Source organism: Martes martes (genome assembly GCF_963455335.1).
Source record: "Martes martes genome assembly, chromosome: 2".
NCBI classification, from domain to species: Eukaryota; Metazoa; Chordata; class Mammalia; order Carnivora; family Mustelidae; genus Martes; species Martes martes.
In genome coordinates this window covers 201,168,571-201,185,996 of record NC_137889.1, presented here as the reverse complement: position 1 = coordinate 201,185,996, position 17,426 = coordinate 201,168,571, and the positions used below count along the sequence as shown (strand labels likewise).

The 17,426-nt window shown below is 41.8% G+C and overlaps 1 protein-coding gene across 2 annotated transcripts in view; it reads right to left on the bottom strand.

The window, feature by feature from the left end:
- Window positions 1–16,447, bottom strand: part of MRPL1 (mitochondrial ribosomal protein L1) — a 108,073-nt gene extending 91,626 nt beyond the window's left edge. For both annotated transcript variants that reach the window (XR_013966425.1, XM_080796922.1), the window contains exon 1: window positions 15,695–16,447. Coding sequence is in view for 1 of the 2 variants with exons in the window: in XM_080796922.1 (XP_080653048.1) it covers window positions 15,695–15,734 (40 nt within the window). In the remaining variant the exon portion in view is untranslated. The remainder of the gene's footprint in view (window positions 1–15,694) is intronic.
- Window positions 16,448–17,426: the final 979 nt, after the last annotated feature.

The window sequence follows — 17,426 nt, the reverse complement described above, 5'->3', positions numbered from 1 at the left end:
AGTGCTTTGATTAAACTGTGGAAGGTAACAGTTTCTAGATCCAATCATTTAAGTAGCAATGTTTTACATACATCGGATTGGAAACTTTTTAGAAAAAGTCTGGGACTGCTGAAAATGTTAAGTAAGGGTAAATTTTACACATAGTAAATAAGAGTATGAATTGGAATACCACTTTGGAAAAAAATATGGCATAATTCAATGAGCTGGGCATACACGTATCAATGATGCAGTAATTCCACTTCTGGGGATATGCCCTAGAGAAACTCCTGCCCATGTGTACTAAGAGACATGCACAAAAATAACAACATCATAACATCAGGAGACTTCTGGGGAAGATGGCAAAGTAAGAGGACCATAAGCTCACCTCATCCCAGGAACACAACTAGGTAACAGCCAATTCAATATAAATAACCCAGAAAATGACCCAAAGGCCGGCAGAACAGACTCTCCACAACCAAATGTAGAGAAAAAGCCACTTATGGTAGGAAGGACAGAGATATGGCTGGGAGCTAAATGGATCTGCAGGACTGTTCAGAGAAGGGACGGGCAGCATGGACTCAGAAAGTGGAGAGAAACAGACCCTCACACCAGGGAGCCCACACAGGGAAGACCAATCCCCATTAACATTCCGCTTTGAAAACCAGAGGAGCTGAATTTCAGGAGTTCTTACAATCAGCAAGGCTTAGCACCTGGAACTCATGGGAGAGACAGGAAGGAGAGATAGGAGAGAGTCAGAAGGGCAAGAGAAACTGAGTCCTCCCCATTAAAGAGACAGAAAAACAAAGAGCCTCCATGCAGATACAGCACAGAAGCCGCAGTTTGAAAAATGCCTGGGGTGTACAAAAGGGCGGTTTGTTAGAATAAACAAATCTCAGACCATGTGCTGGAGAGGTAGGGATCTTTGGGAGACTTCTCCAGGAACAAAATTATTGGCAGGCACCATCTGCATGCCTCACCCACAGTATAAACACACCAACACCTTTGGGAACCAGTGCAGCACCAACACTTGCTACCTAACCTGCTAACAGTTCACCCCGCCCCCTGTTCTCCTGCTGACATGCCCCTTCCGTCCATGCCTCTGATCCAGGTCTCCTCCCACAACAGACCCACACAAATCTGGCTAACACTATGCATCCCGACCCAGAGCACTTCTGCAGATCTGACCCTTCCAACACAACCTTCCTCAGTCTCTGGTGCTGGAGGTCCAGTCCTCTCAACTTGGACCTTGCTGGCACCAAGCACCCTGCCCCCACACTCAGCTACAGTTAGGTGCTACTGCATCTCTAGCAAACATCTGGTCTGACTCAACTTAAGCCCAAAGTGTCCCCAGACTGGTCCACTAACAACACAGAGACCCAACCCTGCCCACAGCAGGCAAAGAGAGCCATTGCAGATGACTGGAAGGAAGGCAAACATGGCTCAGCCACAACAGCAGGGCACATGCAACGGCCAGAGAGGACGTGCCTGAAGTGCCAAGTTCTGATGAACAGGGACGTTGCACTGCAGCACACGACAGGACTTACTCTTCATAAGGCCACTACTTTCAAGAACAAAAGACATAGCTGACTTTTCTAACAGATGAAAACAGACACACAGAGACAAAATGAGCACACAGATGAATATGTCCCAAATGAAAGAAAAGGACAAAATCATAGCAAGAGAATTAAATAAAATGGAGATAAATAATACCACTGGTAGAAAATGTAAAGTAATGGTCATAAAGATAACTCACTGGACTTAAGAGTAGAGAATCTGAGTAAGGCCCTTAACGAAGGGATAGAAAGCATAAAATAAAGCCAATCAAAGATGAAGAACTCAAACTGAAATAGAAAACACACTAGATGGAAAAAACAGTCGTGACCTGGAGGAAAGAATAATGGAACCCAATCAAGCTAATTAAGAGAAAGAAAAAATAATAAATATGAACAGAGACTTAGGGAACTCAGAAACACCATCAAGCATAATAACATTCACATTGCAGGGATCCTAGAGAAAGAAGAGAAAGAAAAGGGGTTAGAAAACTTACTTGAAAAAATAATAACCCAAAATTTCTAAATCTAGGGGGAAAAAAACAAAAAACAAAAAGCCCCACAGAAACCCAAATCCAGGATGTACACAGATTCTCCCAAGAAAATCAAACCAAGGAGGTCACACCAAAACACACACCAACCAAAAAGTAGTTATTAAGAAAAAATTTTTAAAGAAGCAACAGAAAAGTTACACACAAGGGGAGGCTTTCAGCAGATTTTTCAGCACAAACTTTGCAGGTCAAATATACTCAAAGCGCTGAAAGAAAAAACCTGCAGCCAAGAATACTGTATCCAGCAAACAATCATTCAAAATAGAGGGAGAGACAGTTTCCCAGACAAACAAAAGTTAAACGAAGTCATGACCACTAAACCAGCCCAACAGGAATGTTAAAGGGGACTCTGAGTGAAAGGGAAAGACCATAAGTAGGAGTAAGAAAAGTAGGAAGCACAAAAGCTGTGAAAATAAATATATCTATAAAAATCAGTCAAGGGATTCACAAAAGATGTAAAGTGTGACACCGCATACCTATAACATGGGAGGAGGAGAAGAGCAAAGAATGGATTCAAAGTTAAGCAACCATCAACTTAATTTAGACTGTTATATGCATAAGATGTCATATACAAACCCAATGTAACCACAAATCAAAAACCAGTAATAGCTATGCAAAAAGAAAGAGGAATCCAAGTATATCACTAAAGAAAACCAACAAACCATGAGAGAAAAGAGGAAGAGAAGAAACAGAGAATTCCAAAAACAGCCATAAAACAAGTGACGAATGGCAATAAGTATATACCTATCAATAATTACTTTGAATAAATGTACTACATACTCTAGTCAAAAGACACAGAGTAAAAAAATGGATAGAAAAGCAACATCCAGGGGCACCTGCATGGCTCAGTGGGTTAAAGCCTCTGCTTTTGGCTCGGGTCATGATCTCAGGGTCCTGGGATCGCGCCCCACATCGGGCTCTCTGCTCAGCAGGGAGCCTGCTTCCCTTCTTCTCTCTCTGTGGGTCTCTCTGCCTACTTGTGATCTCTGTCTGTCAGGTAAATAGAAAAAATCTTTAAAAAAAAAAAAAAAAGCAACATCCATCTATATGCTGCCTGTAAGAGACTCATTTCAGACCTAAAGACACATGCAGATTGAGATGCCTGCCTGGCTCAGTCAGTAAAGTATGAGACTCTTGTCTCAGGGTTGAACTCAAACCCCACACTGGGGTACAGTTTACTTAAAAAAAAAAAAAAAAGACACATGCAGACTGAAAGTAAGGGGATGGAAAAGCATTTATGATGCAACTGGAAGTGAAAAGAAAGCCATGGTAGCAATATTTATAATGGACAAAATAGACTTTAAAACAAAGACTGTAACAAGAGAAAAAGAAGGACACTATATAATCATAAAAAGAAAAACAAAACAAGAAGATATAATAATTGTAAATATTTATACACCCAACATGGGAGGACCCAATACATAAAGCAGCTAATAACAAACATAAAGGAAGTAATCAATAGTAATACAATAATAGTAGGAGACTTTAATATAAGTGGGACTTATATTAATGGATAGATCATACAAACAGAAAATCAAGAGGGAAACAGTAGTTTTGAATGACACACTGGGCAAGATCTACCTAATAGATATATTCTGAACATTCTATCCCCAAACAGAAGAATACACGTTCTTCTCAACTGCATAGGGAACATTCTACAGAATAAATCACATATTAGGTCACAAAACAAGTCTCAACAAATTCAAGAAGATCAAAGTCATCCCATGCATCTTTTCTGACCACGACACTACAACACTAGAAATCAACCACAAGAAAAAATCTGGAAAAAACACAAATACATGAAGGTTAAATAACATGCTACTAAACAGTGAATGGGTCACCAAGAAATCAAAGAGGGAATCAAAGAATACATGCAGACAAATGAAAATGAAAACACAATGGTCAAAATCTTTGGGAGGCAGCAAAAGCTGTTCTAAGAGGAAAGTTCATAGCAATACAGACCTATCTTGAGCAGCAAGGAAAACCTCAAATAAACAACCCAACCTTACACCTAAAGGAGCTAGAAAGAGAACAAACAAAACCCCAAACCAGTAGAAGGAAAGAAATAATAAAAATTAAAGCAGAAATAAATGAAACTAAAAACAAACAAACAATAGAACAGATGAAACCAGGAACCAGTTCTTTGAAGAGATCGATGAAATAAACTGTGAGCCAGACTCATCAAAAGACAGAGAGACAGACAGAGAGGCAGAGAGATGGACAGAGAAATGACTCAAATAAAAAAAAAAAATCAGAAATGAAAGAGGAGAAAACAACTGATAGCACAGAAATACAAAGCATTATAAGAGAATATTATGAAAAATTATATGCCAACAAACTGGACAACCTGAAAGAAATGGGTAAATTCCTAGAAACATATAATCTACCAAAACTGCAGAAAGAAATAGAAAACAAACAAAAGAAAGAAATAGAAAACGAACAAAATCAATCACCAGCAATGAAAATGAATCAGTAATCAAAAGTCCAACCAACAAACAAAAGTCCAGGACAAGATGGCTTCACAGATAAATTCTACCAAACATTTAAAGAAAAGTTACCAGGGCGCCTGGGAGGCTCAGTCGTTAAGTGTCTGCCTTTGGCTCAGGTCATGATCCCCAGGTCCTTGGATGAAACCCCACGTCAGGGCTCCCTGTTGGCGGGAAGCCTGGTTTTCCCTCTCCCACTTCCCCTGCTTGTGTTCCCTCTCTCGCTTTCTGTCAATTAAATAAATAAGTAACATCTTTAGAACAAAAATAAAGAAAGAAAGAAGAGTTATGTATTCTTCTCAAACTATTCAAAAAAAAAAAAAAAAACAGAGAAAGAAGGAAAGCTTCTAAATTCATTTTAAGAGGCCAAGATAAAGACACTACAAAGAAAAGAACTAAAGGTCAATATCTCTGAACACAGATGCAAAAATCCTCAACAAAATATTAGTAAACTCAATTCAGTGATAAATTAAAAAACTCATTTACCACGATCAAGAGGGATTTATTCCTGTGATACAAGGTGGTTCAATATTCTCAAATCAATCAATGTGATAATCACATCAATAAGAAAAAATGAAAAACACAGTATCATTTCAAAAGATGCAGAAAAAAGATTTGACAAAGTATAACATCCCTTCAAGATAAAAACCCTCAACAAAGTAGATTTAGAAAGAACATACCTCAATATAATAAATGCCATATATGAAAAACACACAGCTAACATCATCTTCAATGAGGAAAAATAGAGTTTTTCCCCTAAGGTCAGGAACAAGACAAGGATGTTCACTCTCATGACTTTTATGCAACATAGTCCTAGAAGTCCTGGTCACAGCAATCAGACAACGATAAGAAATAAAAGGATCCAAATCTGTAAGGAAGAAGTCATACTTTCATTATCTGCAGATAACATGATACTATAATTAAAAAAAAAAAAAGGGAAAGGCTCCACTAAAAAGCTACTATAATTGATAAATGAATTCAGTAAGGTTGCAGGACACAAAATCAATACACAGGAATCCACTGCATTTCTTCATATTAATAATGACATAGCAGAAAGAGAAAATAAGAAAACAATCCCATTTACAACTGCACCAAAAATAATAAAATATGAAGGAATAAACTTAACCTAGGAGGTGAAAGACATGTACTCTGAAAACTATAAAACACTAAAGAAAGAAGTTGAGGATGACACAAACAAATGGAAAGCTACTCTATGCTCATGTGTTGGAAGAACAAATATTGTTAAAATGTCCATACTACCCAAAGCAATCAACAGATTTAATGCAATCCCTATCAAAATATCAACAGCATTTTTCACATAACTAGAACAGATAATCCTAAAATTTGTATGGAACCACAGAAGACCCTGAATACACAAAGCAATCTTGAAAAAGAAAAACAAAACTGGCAGTATCACAAATCCCACATTTCAAGATATACTATAAATCTGCGGCAATCAAAATAATACGATATTGGGGCGCCTGGGTGGCTCAGTGGGTTAAAGCTTCTGCCTTTGGCTCACATCATGATCCCAGGGTCCTGGGATCGAGCCCCGCATCGGGCTCTCTGCTCAGCGTGGAGCCTGCTTCCCTCCTCTCTCTCACTGCCTGCCTCCCTATCTACTTGTGATCTCTGTCTGTAAAATAAATAAAAATAAAATCTTAAAAAAATAATAATAATATGATATTGGCACAAAAACAGACACATAGATCTATGGAACAGAACAGAAAGCCCAGAAATAAACCCATAATTATATGGGTTAATCTTTGACAAAGGAGGTAAGAATATGCAATGGGAAAAAGGCGATCTCTTCAAAATTATGATGCTGGGAAAACTGGACAGCTACATGCAAAAGAATGAAACTGGACCGCTACCTTACAGCATACACAAAAATAAATTCAAAATGAATAAAAACCTAAATGTGAGGAGTATCTGGGTGGCTCAACTGGTTTAGCATCCAACTCTGGGTTTCAGCCCAGGTCATGATCTCACAGTCATGGGATTAAGCCCCACATCAGGCTCCACACTGAGAGGGGAGTCTACCTGAGATTCTCTCTCTCCTCTCCTGCTCCTACTGTCTCTCTCCCTGCTTGCATTCTCTCTCCAAAATAAATAAATACATCTTAAAAAAAAAAAAAAAAACACTAAATGTGAGACCAGAAACTATAAAAATCTTAGCAGAGAGAACAGGCAGTAGTTTCTTTGACATCAGCTGTAGCAACACTTTTCTAGATATATCGCCTTAGGCAAGGGAAACAAAAGCAAAAATAAACTATAGAGGTAGAGACTACATCAAAATAAAACCCTTCTGCACAGCAAAGGAAACAACAAAACTAAAAGATGACCTACTGAATGGGAGCAGATATTTTCAAATGACATATCCAGTAAAGAGTTAGTATCCAAAATATATAAAGAACTTACACAACTCCACACACACACACGCACACACAACATAATCATAATACTTCAATTAAAAAATGGGTAGAACCAATGTTCACAGCAGCAATGGTCACAGTTGCCAAACTGTAGATAGAACCAAGACGCCCTTCAACGAACGAATGGATAAGGAAGATGTGGTCCATATACACTATGGAGTATTATGCCTCCATCAGAAAGGATGAATACCCAACTTTTGTATCAACATGGACGGGACTGGAAGAGATTAAGCTGAGTGAAATAAGTCAAGCAGAGAGAGTCAAGTATCGTATGGTTTTACTTACTTGTGGAGCATAAGGAATAACACGGAGGATATTGGGGGATCGAGAGGAAAAGTGAGTTGGGGGAAATCGGAGGGGGAGACGAACAATGAGAGACTGTGGACTCTGAGAAACAAACAGGATTTTGGAGGCGGTGGGGGTGGGTGAGCTTGGTGGTGGGTATTATGAGCATTGGGTGATGTGCGTAAACAGTGAATTTTGGAACACTGGAAAGAAATAAAATGGGAAAAAAATGGGTAGAAGACATGAACAGACATTTCTCCAAAAAAGACATACAAATGTCCAACAGACACAGAAAAGATGCTCAGTGTCACTCATCATCAGCAAAAAGGAAACTGAAACTATAATGAAATAACACCTCACACCTGTCAGAATAGCTAAAATCCGTAACACAAGAAAGAAGTGTTGGCCAGGATATAAAGACAAAGGAAACCTCAAGCACTACTAGTGATTGTAAACTGGTGTAGACACTGTGGAAGATCATGTGGAGGTGCCTCAAAAAACTTAAAAAAAAAATAGAAAAAAATTTAAAAATAGAATTACCATATAATCCACTAATTTTACTACTGGGTATTTTCACATAGAGTATGAAAACACTAATCAAAAAGATATATGCATCCCTATCTTTACTGCAGCATTATTTACAGAGCCAAATTCTGGAAGTAGCCCAAGTGTCCATCAATCAATCAATGGATAAAAAAGATGTGGGATCTGTGTGTGTGTGTGTGTATACAATGAAATATTATTCAGCTATAAAAAAGAATGAAATCTTGACATTTGCAACAACATGGATAGATCTAAAAATTATAATGACAAGTGAAATAAGTCAGCCAGAGAAAGACAAATACCATAGGATTTCACCCATATAGAACTTAAGAAACTTGAGAACTTAAGAAACAAAACAAATGAACAAAGGAAAAAAGAGACAAACCAAAAAAAAACCAAAAAACAAAAAACAAAACCAGACTCTTAACTATAGAGAACAAACAGATGGTTACCAGAGGGGACGTAGGTGGGGGGATGGCTAAAATAGGTGATGGGGACTAAGAGTACACTTATCATGACAACCACTGAGTAATATACAGAACTGCTGGATTCCTGTGTTATACACTGTATGGAATTCAAATAAATCATTGTCGTCATCACCACCACCATAACATCTTTGTAATGGCAAAACTGCAGAAAAGAACCCAAGCACTTATCTACAGTAGAATGGATAAACTGTGGTAATTCCTACAATGGGAAACTAGAGAAGTGTGAAAATGACTCAACTATGTGTTATATGGATGAATTTCACAAACATAATTTTGATCAAAAAAAAAGTAAGTGGCAGAAGAATTCATCTGGTATTAAAGTTCAAAAACATGCATAACTATTCAATTTTGTATTTATGGATATGTATATTATCTATATATATTTGTATGCATGTGTGTACATTAAAACTATTCAGAAAACAAGGGAGGGATAAAACAAATTCAGGGAAAGTGCTTACGACGGGCCAAGAAGCAGATGAAAGAAAAAGGCACTTGGGCATTTGAAGAACTGATAATGTTCTATTTCTTTAAGATTAATAGTGAGTATTCAGAATTTCACATTTTTTATATATTATATTCTTTTGCACACAGAAGTACAAAGAAAATGTCTTTATTTAAAGAATCACAAAAGGGAGCGCCTGGGTGGCTCAGTGGGTTAAAGCCTCTGCCTTCGGCTCAGGTCATGATCCCAGGGTCCTGGGATCGAGCCCCACATTGGGCTCTCTGCTCAGCGGGGAGCCTGCTTCCTCCTCTCTCTCTGCCTGCCTCTCTGCCTACTTGTGATCTCTGTCTGTCAAATAAATAAATTAAAAAAAAATCTTTAAAAAAAAAATAAAGAATCACAAAAGAAAACACTAAAATAAAGTCTTTGGGATGCCTGGGTGGCTCAGCCAGCTAAGCGTCTGCCTTCATCTCAGGTCCTGATGGAGCATCTGGCTCCTTGCTCAGCAGGGAGCCTGCTTCTCCCTCTGCCTGCCGCTCCCCTGCTTGTGCTCTTGCTCTCTCTGACAAATAGATAAATAAAATCTTCAAAAATAAAGTCTTCCTCCCACCACTAGCCCCCCACAACCCCCCGGCCCATGTTAGCAATTTCTTGTCCATCTTTGTAGATATACTATTTCCCTCTTCTTTAATAAAATGGTAGAACATTCTACTCACTATTCTATACACCTTGCTTTCTCACTTAAAGGTAGTTGGGTCCATTTTCTCACACACACACACACACACACAGATATAAATACACATATTTACGTGAGATGTACATACATAATTTCATGCAGGCCTTTCATAAAAGTTTGTATATGTATATATTACAGTGATAATTTCCTACCAGTTCATAAAGACTTACCTTCTTAACAGCTGCAAAGTACTCCACTGTGTGGTTATTTAAATTTACTTAATCACTGACCAACCATTAGGTCACTTATATTTTGCTATTATAAATAGTGCTATGTTAAATAACCTAGTGTAAACATCATTTTGTACATGTACAAATGTATTTACAAAATAAATTTCAAGTAAATTTGCTGAGTCAAAAGACATGAACTTTTGTAATTTTGATAAATACTGCTTTCTATAATGACAGTGCCATACACATTTCAACTGGCAATGAAAAGGTAGCTTATTTCCACACATTTATGCCAACATAGTAAGTTACCAAACATTTTGGTCTTTGCCAATCTAGTAAATGAAAGACAGTATGGAGAATTGTCTTATTTTGCATTTTTCTTATACATTAGAGTAAGTGTCCACATTTTTGGCCCTCTATATTGTCTTTTCTGTTGAATAGACTTCAACTCAATTTTTTTAGTACTCTACAACTAGAATTTCACATAAAATGACTTAAAATCTAATCTTAAAATCCATTCATTATATAAAACCATGCAACAACCCATAATATGGGAATTATAATACTCGTCTACACATCCAGTGAATTCATTTCGTTAGTTAAGTTTCCAAATGCATAGCACTGAGCATGCAGAATGGTACAAATTCCTTACTGAGGTCTACCAGGTTTTCTCTGAGGGGGCCCCTGCCTATCACTCAACAGCACTCTCCTACTTGTTCACTAGGATCCTACTTTCTGACCCTTGAATCCCTCAAGTCAATTCCTGCCTCTGCGCCACTGCATTTAATGTTACATTGGACTGGGATGCACCATCTTCGTATCTTCCCTTAGCCTACTCCTACTTACCATCAGTTCAAATGCCATCAAAGCCATATGCCTAACAACTTAATTTCATCCCTCATCTACCAAGAGAAAGTTGAAGCACAAGATAAACATCACAACTGAATTCTATGAATTCAGGAATAACATTTGGGGCAGTGTGGGAGACCTGTTTAATGTCGGGAATTCTTAATGGTACAATAACCACAAGGGGCTTTAATGGCTAAGGAAGAAGAGGGCGATAGACTAGGAGATCCAATTTCTGTCCTCAAAAACCTCAAATCCAGTGGGCTATGCTTGTACGTAAAAATTTAAGAGGAGATCCTCCACATTTTCAAAGAAGCCAGCTACCTTCAAAAAATCACACACAGTAAATGAAGGAACAGCAATTAACCATTCAAGGTTTGGCAAACACTTCCAAACAATAAACAATAATTCTAATTGTACTAAACAAGAACCCAACAACCTTGGTTAAGATCCTCAAAATAATAATTTTCTTGAATACATCAACTGCAAACTACTATAAAACAATCAACCACTATTATTTAAAATCCCAAATCATGACAACCAGAAATTATACTTTTCAACAGAAAGCTATGAAACCGTGACACACTAATAAAAACCAATATACAAAATACCACTATAGCTGACCCTTGCACAACACGGGTTTGAACTGCGTGGGTCCAGTTATACAGAGATTTTTTTTTTCAATGAAGACAGTACAGTATTGTAAATGTATTTTCTCTGCCTTATGATTTTCTTAATAACATTTTTCTCTATCTTACTTTATTGTAAGAATACAGTATATAATACACAGAACATACAAAATCAGTGTTTATCAACTGCTATCAGCAAGGCTTCCATCAACATTAGGCTATTGGTAGTTCTCTTTTGGAGGAGTCAAAATTAAGGCGGAGAGTGGGGAGGGAGGGTGTGTGACAGTCATCATGGTCTGTCCTTGTTCCCTAGCTGGGGGTTAGACTCAATAAAGAAAGAAACAAAAAAAATTATTATGCAGATTTTCAACTGCCTGGGGTTGGGGGACGCACCCCTAATCCCTACACTGTTCACGGGGCAACTACATTCAAATAGCACATATCTGTATTTCAATCCCTCTGCGGTCATTTTGTCTACCTGTATTATCACACTCCTTTAACACACTTCTTCTCCCTTCACTCTTTGCAGATAACCTCACTTGCTACTTCAGAGAAAAGAGAATTATCTCAATGAGTGAGGAACCTTCCCGCATCTGTACTGGTTCTCAAAAGTCACTCCCAGCCCCACCCCAACCCCTTGGTAGTGAAATGGGAATTACTCCATCTTCTTTTCTAGCTTTTTCTTGTATCTGACAAAGAAAGATTAGAGTTCCACAATCCTCAATTTCCCTAGGAGATCTTATCCATCTAGTCTTTGCCTTCCCACTACACCCGACATAGTCCAGGCCACCCTCATCTACCACAAGGATTACGGCAACAAATTCCAAACCATTCGATATTCCACTCTTGGTCTATTCCACTTCTTTTCTACCTACTAGTAAGAGGGATCAGTTAAAAATGAAAATGTCATCACATCCCTAAAACACCTGGATGGCTTCCCCTTGTTCTCTGAATAACTTCCTAACAAGGTCCTCCGTGAGGTACTTCTAACCTATAGTGAACCTGATCTAACACGACTCTTTCTCACGCTGGCTGTACTTCAAACACACTGGCCTCCTTTCAGCTTTTTTTTTTCCTAAGATTTTATTTCAGACACAGAGACAAAGAGAGAACGTGCGTGTAGGTGTGTGTGTGTGCGCGCACGCGCACACAGACACACACACACACACACAAGTTGGGGGGAGCGGGGGGGGGGGGGGGGCAGAGGGAGAGGCAGGCTCTGGGCGGAGCAGGGAGCCCAGGCGGGGCTCAACTCCAGGACTCTGGGATCATCACCTGAGCCGAAGGGAGACACTTAACTGTCTGGGCCACCCAGGCGCCCCATCCTTTCAGTTTCTTAAACACGCTGTAGTTTTTTAACCACTTTGGTATTTCAAATATAATCTTCCCTCCATCTAGAACATTCTCCCCTATCACCTTCTACTCCCCCTTCCATAGCTAATTCCTCATTAGCCAATGATCTTTCAGGGACTCTGTTAAACTACTTCTTCAGAAGTTTTCCCGAAGACTCAGGACAGACTAGGTCTCTCACAAACACTCTTATAGCACCTTGTACTTTTCCCTCACATCACTTAGAACAGTTGTAATTAAAGAAAATAATTAACCAGTTCATGCCTGCACCTCATAAATGATAAGCATCACGGGGAGGGAATGTGTATCTTATTCACCATCGTTGAATGGAGGAAGGAAATTTGAACAAATGAAAGCAAAAACTGCCTTCAAATTACTTTAAGTATTATTTGTTACAGCACATGGAAGAGGGGTGGCATGACGATGAAGATCCATTGATTTATTCATTCTTCTACACAATATGCCAACGAAACGTGCTAGCAACACTTTAAACATTTAGTGAACAAACAGACAAAAATCCCTGTCCCCGTGGAGCTTACGTCCCAGTGAGGGGAGACAACACTAATAAACACAAAATGGTAGTGATGGAGGGACCCAGTGGTTAAAATGGAGAGTCAAGGGGAAAGTGGGCTGCACTTTTAAGATTGTTAAGGTAGGCTTCATTAAAAAGGTGACACCTGAGCAAAGACTTGAAAGAAATGAGAAAATTAGTCACACAAATACCTAGAAAAAGGGTTCAAGACTCATCCCATCTGGAGAAAAAGTCTTCCCAAGGCAGAAATGTTCCTGGTGTTGATCAGGGAACAAGGAAGCCAGTGTGGCCAGAGCACAGAGAGTGAGGGGGATGGTAGCCAGAAAAGAGGTCAGAGAGGTAAACTGGGTAAGGGCGGGGCAGGGGGACAAGGCAGGCACAAGATGATATGAAGACCCTAGGCCAGTGCTGTCCAATGGAAGTAGAATATAAACCACATATATAATTTTAAATTTTCTAACAGCCACATTTTAAAAAGGTAAAAAAGAAACCAGTGAAATTAATTAAGATTAACACACTTTATTACAGCTAATACCCCAAAATATTATCATTTCAACATGTTACCAATATAAAAAATTCAGGCATTTTACTTTTTTGGGTACTAAGTCCTTAAAATCTAATGTGTATTTGACACATTCAATTCAGATTAACCACATCTGAAGTGCTCAATAGTGGATAACAATAAAGACAGCACAACCATAGGCCATTTTAAGGACTAAGAAAAATGGGGAGGGCTTGCAGAGTTTCAAGCATAAGAGTAACAAGTAATAAGGTTCTTAAAGGACCAATTTTACTTTGTTGGGCATATACTGAAATCCAGGTAAGGAATGGTAATGGCATACAAGGTAGCTGCTGTAGCGTAGTGAGAAGTTAGATTTTGGATTTATTCCAAGGGTAAAACCAATGGCATCTGTCAAGTAATTAATATGAAGTGTGGAGAAAGGAGGGGGAGTTGAGGATATTCTGAGGTTTTAGCCCAGACTAAGGATGAAGTTACCATCAAATGAGATGGGGAAGACCGCACGCTACAATGAGTCCAATTTTAGACAAGTGCTAAATGAGATATACAAGTGGAGCTCTAGAATCCGCAGATGAGTTCAAGAATCGAAAGTTCAAAAGAGGTCCTAACTAATCATACACTTGAGAGCCGATCACGATATAGAAAATAGTCAAAGCCAGAAGACGTGGATGAAATCACCAGAGGAGTGAATTTATATACAAAAGACAGAACGATCAAAGACAGGATCCTGGCTCCTGAGACACTGCAAGGTAAGGGACTGGGGAGAGGAGAAGGAACCAGCAAAGTAATGTGAGACACAACAGGTGATATAAAAATAGTATCAAGAGAGTGAGGAATCCTAGAAGCCAAGAGAAAAAAACAAGGCAAGGAGAGAATGATAATCTTCAGTTCTCTTTTTGGTTTATTTGATTTGACTAATATAATGCTATTTCTCTCATACAGGAAGAAAACACATAACTCTTTTCAGTAAAGATACACTTTTTGGTTTGCTCGCTTCGTGGCTACCAGAGTCTTAAACAACTAGGCCAAACAGAGAATTCTGTCTTGACACTAGGCGTTCCTGTAAGAAACTCAAAGAGAAAACTAGGATGTAGTTTAAAAAAAAAAAAAAAAAAAAAATCACTGGCCTAGGAGTGAAGCTTCAGTTTTGCCCTCCACTTACTAGTTCTAGGAGCGCTACTACACATCTCCACCATATCAGTTTATTCCTCCGCAAAACAGGAGTGATGCTGGCTGCTGCTTCCACCTAAAGGGCCACCTTAATTAAACAACAGTATGTATCAATATTTCCAAAACACAAAACAAAAATTTAAAAAGCACTGTATATTAAAAAAAGCATTGTAACCGAAAAAGGGCTGTCCTCCTCGACAACAGAGTCTACTAACTGCGGAAAAGAGCTACCAAGAAGTACCACACAATTAGTCTCCAAATGTAAATGCTGATGCAACTTAGACAAGTCTGCGCGTTTTTAAGAATCAGAATGGCTTTAAATGAAACAAGATGGGATCGGGAGGGAGACAAACCATAAGAGACTCTTAATCTCAGGAAACACACTGAGGGTTCCCGGGGGTCGAAGGTCGGGAGAGGGGGGTGGGGTGAAGGACACTGGGGAGGGGATGTGCTAGGGTGAGCGCTGTGAAGTGTGTACTGGGCGATTCACAGAACTGTACCCCTGGGGCTAATAATACATTATATGATAATTTAAAAAATTATTATTTAAAAGAAAAAAAAAAAAAAAGAATTAGAGTTGCCTGCAACGACGTGCTCCCGAAGCGCGAACAAACATTCTGTAACATGTTACACCCGACAGACGCAGGTCCCTGAACCGCAGCACCTCGTGCACACGGAGCTCTCCCGCGCAGCTCACACCCCCGGGGAGACGGAACCGCGTCCTCGCCTCCGTCCCCAAGGGTGGCCGGAGGGCTGGCCGGGCACATCCCCCTCCCACGACACCCCTACGAAGGACAGCTCCAGAAAGGAGTGAAGTATCTGATAGGGTCGCTTTTAAGTAATAACTGTCTGGAGAACCTAGAGCCTGGAGAAGCGTTTCGAGCCCCCAATGCAGACCGTGCCTAGGAGAGTCCGTCTTACAACCGGAGCCTCCATACCGGGGCTGCTGTCCCCCCTTCGCCCAGATAACGCCCCGCTTTACCTCTACCGAGGCATCTTACGGCGGCCGCCATGTTGGCCATTCCGGATGGTGCGGACGAAACTAGTCCCACGCTTCCACGTAGAAGAATCTAAAAAGGGTTCCTCTCCGGAATTGGCCGAGGGGGAAGGATTAGAAAGAGCAAGAGGAAAAGGGGCGGGAACCAAAGATGGGCGCTCAAGCCGGCCCGGAAGCGCGCGGCGGCGGACGCCGAGGCCCCGTGGCGGTGTTACCGTCCGTCTTCCGTGCTGGGACCTGCGCTCCGCGGTTCCGGGACGGCCGCTCAAGCCGGCCTCAGGGGAGCCGGCCCTTGGGGAGGTGCGGTCGTGCGGCGGTTCCCCGTTTGCTTCTCTCCCGTCCGGGGGCAGACGTGCGCGGGGCGGGCCGGTGACCGTATCGAGACAGAACCCGGGAAAGCGCGAGAAACAAAGTCCGAAGAGTATCTCCGACTTCAGTCGTCCGGTCTCCAGCCTCGTGAGAGTCTTTACGTCGCCAGCATGTCCGGCCACGGAGGGCGGCGCCCCGCGCCCCGCGCCCCGCCGGAGCCTTTGAGTCCGCTCGAGCCCGCGCGGTCTCCAGCGCGTGTCCGCGGGCCGCGGCCGGGCCGTGCGCCACGCTGACCGCGACGTGACTCTTCCGTGGTGAAGGGCGGGTCTGGAGACCGACGCGGGTGGTCGGGGCTGAAGGAAAACTCCGTGTCCCTCCCAGGACGTCACCGCTGCTGTCCGCGTCCTGCCGCCTGAACATCCGATCGCTGGTGACGCCGCTGCCCGCTTTACCCAACGGCCTCCGTGACGGCGTCTGGAGCCGCCCGCGGGCCGCGGCTCGTCTCCCCGGCCCGGACGCCCGCCGGCGGGCCCGGGTCCTCTGGGGGGCGGGGGCGCGTGCGGGTGCGCACAGACACACACAGACGACACACGCACACGCAGACACGGACACAAACACATGCACACACAGGCACACGCAGACACGGACGCACAGGCATACACGCACAGACACACACACAGGCACACGCAGACAGACACGCGCACAGACACGGACACACGCAGACACGCACATACAGACACACGCGCACACACGTAGACACGGACACAAACACATGCACACACAGGCACACGCAGACACGGACGCACAGGCACACGCAGACACGGACACACAGACATACACGCAGACAGACACGCGCACACACACAGACACGGACACACGCAGACACGCACATACAGACACACACGCGCACGCACGTAGACACGGACACAAACACATGCACACACAGGCACATGCACAGACACACGCGCACACACGGACACGCACACAGACACACGCACACACGCAGACACGGACACACAGACATACACGCGCAGACACACGCAGACACGCACACGCAGACAGACACGCGCACACGCAGACACGGACACAAACACATGCACACACAGGCACATACATGCACAGACACACAGACAGGCACACGCACATGCAGACACGCACAGACAGACAGACACGCGCACACACGGACACGCACACAGACACGCATAGACACACACAGACACACGCATAGACACACACAGACAGACACACGCACACACGCAGACACGGACACAAACACAGGCACATACATGCACAGACACACACACAGGCACATGCAGACACGGACACAGACACGCAGACAGGCACGCACACGCAGACACGCACATACAGACACGGACACGCACACAGACACACACATACAGACATACAG